General features: G+C 36.9%; 1 protein-coding gene across 1 annotated transcript in view; it reads right to left on the reverse strand.

Annotated features, from left to right (window-relative positions):
- The window catches only part of LOC133552056 (integrin-linked protein kinase-like), a 39,033-nt gene extending 27,398 nt beyond the window's left edge, over window positions 1-11,635 (reverse strand). The window contains exons 1-2 of the mRNA XM_061899366.1: window positions 11,521-11,635; window positions 11,227-11,344 (exon numbers count right to left, since the gene is read on the reverse strand). Of these exons, the coding sequence (XP_061755350.1) occupies window positions 11,227-11,315 (89 nt within the window). The 5' untranslated portion in view covers window positions 11,316-11,344; window positions 11,521-11,635. The remainder of the gene's footprint in view (window positions 1-11,226; window positions 11,345-11,520) is intronic.
- Window positions 11,636-11,930: the final 295 nt, after the last annotated feature.

Genomic DNA, 11,930 nt, shown 5'->3' on the forward strand with positions numbered 1-11,930 from the left:
AGAAAACCACTGTCACTAAATACAGTTGGTCGCTACATCTGTAAGTGCAAGTTAAAGCTCTACTATGCAAAGCGAAAGCCATTTATCAACAACATCCAGAAATGCCGCCGGCTTCTCTGGGTCCGAGATCATCTAAGATGGACTGATGCAAAGTGGAAAAGTGTTCTGTGGTCTGACGAGTCCACATTTCAAATTGTTTTTGGAAATATTCGACATTGTGTCATCCGAACTAAAGGGGAAGCGAACCATCCAGACTGTTATCGACGCAAAGTGTAAAAGCCAGCATGTGTGATGGTATGGGGGTGCATTAGTGCCCAAGGCATGGGTAACTTACACATCTGTGAAGGCACCATTAATGCTGAAAGGTACATACAGCTTTTGGAACAACATATGCTGCCATCTAAACGCCTTCTTTTTCATGGACGCCCCTGCTTATTTCAGCAAGAAAATGCCAAGCCACATTCAGCATGTGTTACAACATAAAAAAACAGTGCGGGTACTTTCCTGGCCCACCTGGAGTCCAGACCTGTCTCCCATGGAAAATGTGTGGCGCATTATGAAGCGTAAAATAGGACAGCAGAGACCCCGGACTGTTGAAGGACTGAAGCTCTACATAAAACAAGAATGGGAAAGAATTCCACTTTCAAAGCTTCAACAATTAGTTTCCTCAGTTCCCAAACGTTTATTGAGTGTTGTTAAAAGAAAAGGTGATGTAACACAGTGGTGAACATGCCCTTTCCCAACTACTTTGGCACATGTTGCTGCCATGAAATTCTAAGTTAATTATTATTTGCAAAAGAATAAATTAAGTTTATGAGTTTGAATATCAAATATGTTGTCTTTGTAGCATATTCAACTGAATATGGCTTGAAAAGGATTTGCAAATCATTGTATTCTGTTTATATTTACATCTAACACCATTTCCCAACTTATATGGAAACGGGGTTTGAACTTGGGCTTCGCCATTGACATGCTATCGATTAGCATTAGCGATTTAACATGGCGATTTTCAACAATGTGTTCGTGGATGCATGTTACAATTAAACTGCTGTTATACTTGCAGCAGTAACACTTTTTAGGGCGCAACCAAACCCCCCCCCCTCCCAGAGGAAAAAAAAAAAAAAAACGCACCATAAACTGTACTCCAACTTTCACATTTCCGGAATGTTAACATTTTTTTCTACAAAAAAAAAAAAATGTTTCAGTGGAACTGGTTTATATCCCGACTGACGTTCTTCAGCCTGACAGCAGGTCCTAATCTTTATTTGGACCGAGCAGCACACTTCCTGCTGCGGCCTGTGGGCTGCGGCCTGCTGTGCTGCCGCGATAAAACCAACACACGTCACCTTTAGCGCCTTCACGCTATAGCTCGCTGACCTCATGGCACAGCTGCCAGTGTGTGTTCTTGTATTTCTACCTTCTGGAGACATCAACAAGGAAAAGTAGCCTCCATATGAGGACCGCTGAACAATTCAGGACATAAATCATGCTCCAAACGTCTCATTTGCATCGCCTCTATCAACATTACGCTGGTCCCAAAAAGGAGGGATTTTTCAAATTGACTGTGTTGACTTTAAAAGTGCTCCCCCTCTGGTCAACATATGAAATAACAAGTGTGTGTAAGTATAATTGAAATGCATGCCTTTTGGCCAAAATTAATTGAAAAAAATAAAAAAATATGTACGCAGAGACATACAGTAATAACTTGAAGTTAATAATGACGATTAAAACCCATTACAAACAAAAAAATTGAATTTGTTTTACTAAAAGCAGTCTTTTTCTCACAATGTGTCAACTTTTTCCGTAAAAAAATGGGAACAATTTCCCATATTGTTTCTATATTATTGTGTTATTTTGTCGTAAAATAATGACATTTTTTCATGTAAAAATGGCGACATTTGTCATGTAAAATTCTGACTTTTATCGCAAATTTTTTTGTTCCTGGAAAATTGCGAAACTTTTTGGAGTAACATTATGACTTTTGTCATAATTTTGCCAAGTAAAATTCCGATTATTATTATAATATTGCCAACATTGGAAAGTGCTGTTATAAAATTGTGACTTTTGTGGAGTAAAATGACGACTCTCTTAATAAAATCGCCAACATTTTGAGCTTTTTCTGAAAAATCGCGACTGTTATTGAGTAAAATTGTATCTTTTATCATAATATTGCACAAATGTTCAGTTTTCCTTGTAAAATTACGACTTTTATTACTATAATACTGGCAAAATTCTACATTTTTCTTGTGAAATTCTCATTTTGCACAACTCGGAGGTCTCAAGAAGGTAAGAGATACAAGTGTGTGTGTGTGTGTGTGTGTGTGTGTTCTTGTATTTCTACCTTCTTGAGACATCAACAAGGAAAAGTAGCTTCCATATGAGGAGGTGTGAACAACTTAGGACATAAATCATGGTCCTGATACGGAAAACCATGGCATCTAATAGAGAATGTCTCATTTGCACCCCCTGGTGGTGAAATCTATCAACATTATCCATCCATCCATCCATTTTCTACCGCTTATTCCCTTTTGGGGTCGCGGGGGGCGCTGGCGCCTATCTCAGCTGCAATCGGGCGGAAGGCGGGGTAAACCCTGGACAAGTCGCCACCTCATCGCAGGGCCAACACAGATAGACAGACAACATTCACATTATGCTGGTCCCAAAAAGGAGGGATTTTTTAAATTGACTGCGTGTTGATTTTAAAAGTGCTCCCCCTCTGGTCAACATATGAAATAACAAGTGTGTGTCAGGAATTGAAATGCGCCCCTTTTGGCCCAAATTATTGAAGAAAATTAATACGTATACAGAGACATTCTGTAATAACTTGAAGTCAATAATGACGATTAAAACCCATTACAAACAAAAAAAATTAATTTTTTTTACTAAAAGCAGTCTTTTTCTCACAATGTGTCAACTTTTTCCGTAAAAAATTGGGAACAATTTCCCATATTGTTTCTGTATTATTGTGTTATTTTGTCGTGAAATAATTAAATGTTTTCATGTAAAAATGGCGACATTTGTCATGTAAAATTCTGACTTTTTTCGCAAATTTTTTTGTTCTTGGAAATTTTTTGGAATAACATGACTTTTGTCATAATTTTGCCAAGTAAAATTCCGATTATTATTATAATATTGCCAACATTGGAAAGTGCTCTTATAAAATTGTGACTTTTGTGGTGTAAAATGACGACTCTTTTAATAAAATCGCCAACATTTTGAGCTTTTTCTGTAAAATTGCGACTGTTATTGAGTAAAATTGTAACTTTTAACTGAATTTTGCACAAATGTTCAGTTTTCCTTGTAAAATTACGACTTTTATTACTATAATACTGGCAAAATTCTACATTTTTCTTGTGAAATTCTCATTTTTCACAACTCGGAGGTCTCAAGAAGGTAAGAGATACAAGTGTGTGTGTGTGTGTGTGTGTGTGTGTTCTTGTATTTCTACCTTCTTGAGACATCAACAAGGAAAAGTAGCTTCCATATGAGGAGGTGTGAACAACTTAGGACATAAATCATGGTCCTGATAAGGAAAACCATGGCGTCTAATTGAGAATGTCTCATTTGCACCTCCTGGTGGTGAAATCTATCAACATTACGCTGGTCCCAAAAAGGAGGGATTTTTCAAATTGACTGTGTGTTGATTTTAAAAGTGCGCCCCCTCTGGTCAACATATGAAATAACAAGTGTGTGTCAGGAATTGAAATGCGTCCCTTTTGGCCAAAATTATTGAAAAAAATAAATACGTATACAGAGACATTTTGTAATAACTTGAAGTCAATAATGACGATTAAAACCCATTACAAACAAAAAATAGAAATAATTTTTTTTTTTACTAAAAGCAGTCTTTTTCTCACAATGTGTCAACTTTTTCCGTAAAAAAATGGGAACAATTTCCCATATTGTTTCTGTATTATTGTGTTATTTTGTCGTGAAATAATGACATTTTTTCATGTAAAAATGGCGACATTTGTCATGTAAAATTCTGACTTTTATCGCAATTTTTTTTGTTCTTGGAAAATTGCGAAACTTTTTGGAATAACTTTATGACTTTTGTCATAATTTTGCCAAGTAAAATTCCGATTATTATTATAATATTGCCAACATTGGAAAGTGCTGTTATAAAATTGTGACTTTTGTGGAGTAAAATGACGACTCTTTTAATAAAATCGCCAACATTTTGAGCTTTTCCTGTAAAATCGCGACCGTTATTGAGTAAAATTGTATCTTTTATCATAATATTGCACAAATGTTCAGTTTTCTTTTTAAAATTACGACTTTTATTACTATAATACTGGCAAAATTCTACATTTTTCTTGTGAAATTCTCATTTTGCACAACTCGGAGGTCTCAAGAAGGTAAGAGATACAAGTGTGTGTGTGTGTGTGTGTGTGTGTTCTTGTATATCTACCTTCTTGAGACATCAACAAGGAAAAGTAGCTTCCATATGAGGAGGTGTGAACAACTTAGGACATAAATCATGGTCCTGATACAGAAAACCATGGCGTCTAATAGAGAATGTCTCATTTGCACCCCCTGGTGGTGAAATCTATCAACATTACGCTGGTCCCAAAAAGGAGGGATTTTTTAAATTGCCTGTGTGTTGATTTTAAAAGTGCTCCCCCTCTGGTCAACATATGAAATAACAAGTGTGTGTCAGGAATTGAAATGCGCCCCTTTTGGCCCAAATTATTGAAAAAAATTAATACGTATACAGAGACATTCTGTAATAACTTGAAGTCAATAATGACGATTAAAACCCATTACAAACAAAAAAATTTTTTTTTTTTTTACTAAAAGCAGTCTTTTTCTCACAATGTGTCAACTTTTTTCGTTAAAAATTGGGAACAATTTCCCATATAGTTTCTGTATTATTGTGTTATTTTGTCGTAAAATAATTAAATGTTTTCATGTAAAAATGGCGACATTTGTCATGTAAAATTCTGACTTTTATCGCAATTTTTTTTGTTCCTGGAAAATTGTGAAATTTTTTGGAGTAACATTATGACTTTTGTCATAATTTTGCCAAGTAAAATTCCGATTATTATTATAATATTGCCAACATTGGAAAGTGCTGTTATAAAATTGTGACTTTTGTGGAGTAAAATGACGACTCTCTTCATAAAATCGCCAACATTTTGAACTTTTTCTGTAAAATCGCGACTGTTATTGAGTAAAATTGTATCTTTTATCATAATATTGCACAAATGTTCAGTTTTCCTTGTAAAATTACGACTTTTATTACTATAATACTGGCAAAATTCTACATTTTTCTTGTGAAATTCTCATTTTTCACAACTCGGAGGTCTCAAGAAGGTAAGAGATACAAGAGTGTGTGTGTGTGTGTGTGTTCTTGTATTTCTACCTTCTTGAGACATCAACAAGGAAAAGTAGCTTCCATATGAGGAGGTGTGAACAACTTAGGACATAAATCATGGTCCTGATACAGAAAACCATGGCGTCTAATAGAGAATGTCTCATTTGCACCCCCTGGTGGTGAAATCTATCAACATTACGCTGGTCCCAAAAAGGAGGGATTTTTTAAATTGACTGCGTGTTGATTTTAAAAGTGCGCCCCCTCTGGTCAACATATGAAATAACAAGTGTGTGTCAGGAATTGAAATGCGCCCCTTTTGGCCCAAATTATTGAAAAAAATTAATACGTATACAGAGACATTCTGTAATAACTTGAAGTCAATAATGACGATTAAAACCCATTACAAACAAAAAAATTTTTTTTTTTTTTACTAAAAGCAGTCTTTTTCTCACAATGTGTCAACTTTTTTCGTTAAAAATTGGGAACAATTTCCCATATAGTTTCTGTATTATTGTGTTATTTTGTCGTAAAATAATTAAATGTTTTCATGTAAAAATGGCGACATTTGTCATGTAAAATTCTGACTTTTATCGCAAATTTTTTTGTTCCTGGAAAATTGTGAAATTTTTTGGAGTAACATTATGACTTTTGTCATAATTTTGCCAAGTAAAATTCCGATTATTATTATAATATTGCCAACATTGGAAAGTGCTGTTATAAAATTGTGACTTTTGTGGAGTAAAATGACGACTCTCTTCATAAAATCGCCAACATTTTGAACTTTTTCTGTAAAATCGCGACTGTTATTGAGTAAAATTGTATCTTTTATCATAATATTGCACAAATGTTCAGTTTTCCTTGTAAAATTACGACTTTTATTACTATAATACTGGCAAAATTCTACATTTTTCTTGTGAAATTCTCATTTTTCACAACTCGGAGGTCTCAAGAAGGTAAGAGATACAAGAGTGTGTGTGTGTGTGTGTGTTCTTGTATTTCTACCTTCTTGAGACATCAACAAGGAAAAGTAGCTTCCATATGAGGAGGTGTGAACAACTTAGGACATAAATCATGGTCCTGATAAGGAAAACCATGGCATCTAATAGAGAATGTCTCATTTGCACCCCCTGGTGGTGAAATCTATCAACATTACGCTGGTCCCAAAAAGGAGGGATTTTTCAAATTGACTGTGTGTTGATTTTAAAAGTGCGCCCCCTCTGGTCAACATATGAAATAACAAGTGTGTGTCAGGAATTGAAATGCGCCCCTTTTGTACGTAACAAAAACACATCAGAGTGCTTCTGTCATTTTAAAGTATCTTTGGTAAGAGTTTTGTAGGTAACAAAAAACAACGGAGTGCTCTTGTTATATAAAAGATCTTTGGTTAGCGTTTTTTGGCAGTAACAACAACGGGCGTGCTCCTGTGCAATAGAGGATCTTTGGTTAGCGATTTTGTAGGTAACAAACATCAGAGCGCTCCTGTCATTTAAAGTATCTTTGGTAAGAGTTTTGTAGGTAACAAAAAACAGCAGAGTGCTCCTGTCATAAAGAGGATCTTTGACTGGCTTTTTTGTACGTAACAAAAAAACATTTGGTTAGCGTTTAGTACTGGGAAACAAAACACATCAGAGTGCTCCTGTCATTTTAAAGTATCTTTGGTAAGAGTTTTGTAGGTAACAAAAAAACAACAGACTGTTGCTGTCATCTACAGAACTTTTGGTTAGCGATTTTTCTAGGTAACAAAAAACAGCAGACTGTTGCTGTCATCTACAGAACTTTTGGTTAGCGATTTTTGTAGGTAACAAAAAAACAGCAGACTGTTGCTGTCATCTACAGAACTTTTGGTTAGCGATTTTTGTAGGTAACAAAAAACAGCAGACTGTTGCTGTCATCTACAGAACTTTTGGTTAGCGATTTTTGTAGGTAACAAAAAAACAGCAGACTGTTGCTGTCATCTACAGAACTTTTGTTTAGCGATTTTTGTAGGTAACAAAAAACAGCAGACTGTTGCTGTCATCTACAGAACTTTTGTTTAGCGATTTTTGTAGGTAACAAAAAACAACAGACTGTTGCTGTCATCTACAGAACTTTTGTTTAGCGATTTTTGTAGGTAACAAAAAACAGCAGACTGTTGCTGTCATCTACAGAACTTTTGGTTAGCGATTTTTGTAGGTAACAAAAAACAGCAGACTGTTGCTGTCATCTACAGAACTTTTGGTTAGCGATTTTTGTAGGTAACAAAAAAACAGCAGACTGTTGCTGTCATCTACAGAACTTTTGTTTAGCGATTTTTGTAGGTAACAAAAAACAGCAGACTGTTGCTGTCATCTACAGAACTTTTGTTTAGCGATTTTTGTAGGTAACAAAAAACAACAGACTGTTGCTGTCATCTACAGAACTTTTGTTTAGCGATTTTTGTAGGTAACAAAAACAACAGACTGTTGCTGTCATCTACAGAACTTTTGTTTAGCGATTTTTGTAGGTAACAAAAAACAGCAGACTGTTGCTGTCATCTACAGAACTTTTGTTTAGCGATTTTTGTAGGTAACAAAAAACAACAGACTGTTGCTGTCATCTACAGAACTTTTGTTTAGCGATTTTTGTAGGTAACAAAAAACAGCAGACTGTTGCTGTCATCTACAGAACTTTTGTTAGCGATTTTTGTAGGTAACAAAAAACAGCAGACTGTTGCTGTCATCTACAGAACTTTTGTTTAGCGATTTTTGTAGGTAACAAAAAACAGCAGACTGTTGCTGTCATCTACAGAACTTTTGTTTAGCGATTTTTGTAGGTAACAAAAAACAGCAGACTGTTGCTGTCATCTACAGAACTTTTGTTTAGCGATTTTTGTAGGTAACAAAAACAACAGACTGTTGCTGTCATCTACAGAACTTTTGTTTAGCGATTTTTGTAGGTAACAAAAAACAGCAGACTGTTGCTGTCATCTACAGAACTTTTGTTTAGCGATTTTTGTAGGTAACAAAAAACAGCAGACTGTTGCTGTCATCTACAGAACTTTTGTTTAGCGATTTTTGTAGGTAACAAAAAACAACAGACTGTTGCTGTCATCTACAGAACTTTTGTTTAGCGATTTTTGTAGGTAACAAAAAACAGCAGACTGTTGCTGTCATCTACAGAACTTTTGTTTAGCGATTTTTGTAGGTAACAAAAAACAGCAGACTGTTGCTGTCATCTACAGAACTTTTGTTAGCGATTTTTGTAGGTAACAAAAAACAGCAGACTGTTGCTGTCATCTACAGAACTTTTGTTTAGCGATTTTTGTAGGTAACAAAAAACAGCAGACTGTTGCTGTCATCTACAGAACTTTTGGTTAGCGATTTTTGTAGGTAACAAAAAACAGCAGATTGCTCCTGTCATAGAGAGGATCTTTGGTTAGTGTTTAGTACTAGGTAACAAAAAAACAGCAGAGTTCTCCTGTCAAACAGAAGATCTTTGACTGGTGTTTTAGTAGGTAATAAAGCTTGAGTATTGGATGGCTCCTGAGTGTTTTCACGAGTTGGTGGGAGGTTTGACAGAAATGGGCTAAAAAAAGGTTGTTGTGTTAAAGGAGTCTGAGGTGACGTCACACTCTGTGTGGAATCCAGCGCTATAAAAAGTATTCCCAAGCCGCTCGAGAAGATTGAGGGAACAACACAGCAGCCTGACAGGAGGTGCCGCTCGCTAACTAAAAACTTAACTATAAAGTCGGGAATGAGATCCTGCTGATCCCCCCCCCCCCCTCGTGCATATTTACAATATGAATGCAATGATGTCATTTAGTGATGATGTCATCATGGAAGGAAACACGAGCTGGAGTTGGTCAGCAGACACCGTATGGAAACTCTCTGACACATTTATGCTCTTGTTATATAGAGGATCTTGGACCAGCGTTTTTGTTGGTGACAAAAAACACATTGTTCCTGTTATATAAAGGATCTTCGACTACTGTTTTTGTAGGTGACAAGAAACGTATTTCTTTTTTTACATAAAGGATCTTTGACTAGCGTTTTCGTTGGTGTCAAAATACAGATTGCTCCTGTTGTATAGAGGATCTTGGACTAGCGTTTTTGTTGATGACAAAAAACACATTGTTCCTGTTATATAAAGGATCTTCGACTAGTGTTTTTGTAGGTGACAAAAAACGTATTTCTTTTGTTACATAAAGGATCTTTGACTAGCGTTTTTGTTGGTGACAAAAAACGTATTGCTTATGTTACATAAAGGATCTTTGACTAGCGTTTTCGTTGGTGTCAAAATACAGATTGCTCCTGTTGTATAGAGGATCTTGGACTAGCGTTTTGTAGGTAACAAAAAACAGCAGAGCGCTCGTGTCGTATAGAGGATCTTTGACTAATGTTTTGCATGCAACAAACAGAGCGCTCCTCTCATATAAAGGATCTTTGACTAGTGTTTTTTGGTAACAAAAAGCATCATAGCGCTCCTGACGTATAGAGCAGTGGTCCCCAACCACCGGGCCGCAGAAGAATTTTTTATTCATTTTTATTAAAAAAAAAAAACAACAACAAAAAAAAAAAATATATATTTTTTTTATTAAATCGGGACAAATTATTAAGCGTTGACCGATCCGCGGATACAAAAAGGTTGGGGACCACTGGTATAGAGGATCTTTGACTAGTGTTTTGTAGGTAACAAAAAACATCAGAGCGCTCCTGTCGTATAGAGGATCTTTGACTAGTGTTTTGTAGGTAACAAAAACAGAGCGCTCCTCTCATATAAAGGATCTTTGGCTAGCAGTTTTTTAAAATGTAACAAAACACCACGCACCTGTCATATAGTGGATCTTTGACTAGTGTTTTGTAGGTACCAAAAACAGAGCAGTCCTCTCAAATAAATCATCTTTGGCTGGCAGTTTTTTTTTATGTAACAAAAAACAGAGCGATCCTGTCGTATAGAAAATCTTTGGCTAGTGTTTTGTAGGTACTAAAAAACAGCACGCTCCTGTCATGTAGAGGATCTTTGACTAATGTTTTGTAGGTACCAAAAACAGAGCAGTCGTCTCAAATAAATGATCTTTGGCTAGCAGTTTTTTTTTTATGTAACAAAAAACAGAGAGCTCCTGTTGTAAAGAGGATATTTGGCTAGTGTTTTGTAGGTACTAAAAAACAGCATGCTCATTTTATATAGAAGATCTTTGACTAGTGTTTTGTAGGTACCAAAAACAGAGCAGTCCTCTCATATAAATGATCTTTGGCTAGCAGTTTTTTTTAATTTAACAAAAAACAGAGAGCTCCTGTCGCTTTGACTAGTGTTTTGTAGGTACTAAAATAAAGCACGCTCCTGTCATATATAAGATCTTTGACTAGTGTTTTGTAGGTACTAAAATAAAGCACGCTCCTGTCATATATAAGATCTTTGACTAATGTTTTGTAGGTTACCAAAAATGGAGCGCTCCTGTTATATAGAGGATCTTTGACTGGTGTTTTTTTTTCTTTTGTAAGTACCTAAAAACAAAGTGCTTTTGCTTTTTTGTCATATAGAGGATCTTTGAGTGGTGTTTTGACGGTACAGAAGTTTAGTGTAGGATTACCAAAGAGTGTTTTGTTCCCCCACTCGTCGGTGGGAGGTGTGACGGACACAACGTTGTGTGCTGACAAAGATTGTTGTGTAAAAGGACGCCGACGTGACGTCACACTCCCTGTGGAGCCTGCGTGCTATAAAAAGAACTGGAAGGCTCCAAGTGGTCCCGAGCCGCTCATCAAGATCGGGTGCAACACGGCGGAGGTGGCGCTCCCCAACAATGGTCCGGCCTGTCAACACGTGCGGACCCAGATCCTGTTGGTCCTCTCACTTCCTTTCTGGGAATTTCCCTGCCTTTTCCCGGCTAAGGATGTCAAGTTTCCTGGCACGGAAACTATTTGACCACAAGAAGCTCCTTCCCGCCCACTCACCCCAAATTGAGGTCATTCTCCGTGTTGTCCAACCACAGGCGGACGGCCACAGAATTCCCTTCTCGGCATTGCGTGAAGATGTCGTCCATGTTGGCGCTTTCTCAAGCCCTCCTGGCCTCTGGGAGACACACATTCAGGTCAAATGTCTCAGTGCACACTTCTAATCTTTTGTAGGAAGGAGCAAACATGCTGGATCAGGTTGTCCTCGCTTCTTTTACTTTGAAGTCTGAGGTTTACAAAACAAACCACTGCGAGTTGTGATTATTTAAAAAATAGATTAAAAAAAAGACTTACCGGTGGACTAAATGGCAGATACGCTCCTCTTCCGTTCCTCCCGCGATTCTTCAACAAAGTTTTCTCAAGTTTGGAGCGGCGGTCGTCCGCGTGGAAGCCACGCCCCGCCCGTCTGCCCGGCTTTTATTCTGAAGGCGGCAAAGTGGTACAATGGCGCCCTCTGGTGGATGTCGTGTAACGGTGCAACTTCACTCCGGATAGAAGGGCTGTCCAAAGGTCCTTTGCAACCTCGTCGCACTATTGGCGACATTTCTTCTTCCTAAATGTAACTTCTTCAATACCCGATCTGTTTTTAGTGCCTTTTCAAAAAGAATTACAACTATATGTTAAAACACTCTCTACTTCTAACAAGCAAAAAGCTGTGAATACTAGGGATGCACCGAAATGAAAATTGTGGCCGAAGCCGAATA

Source organism: Nerophis ophidion, linkage group LG04 (genome assembly GCF_033978795.1).
Source record: "Nerophis ophidion isolate RoL-2023_Sa linkage group LG04, RoL_Noph_v1.0, whole genome shotgun sequence".
NCBI classification, from domain to species: domain Eukaryota; kingdom Metazoa; phylum Chordata; class Actinopteri; order Syngnathiformes; family Syngnathidae; genus Nerophis; species Nerophis ophidion.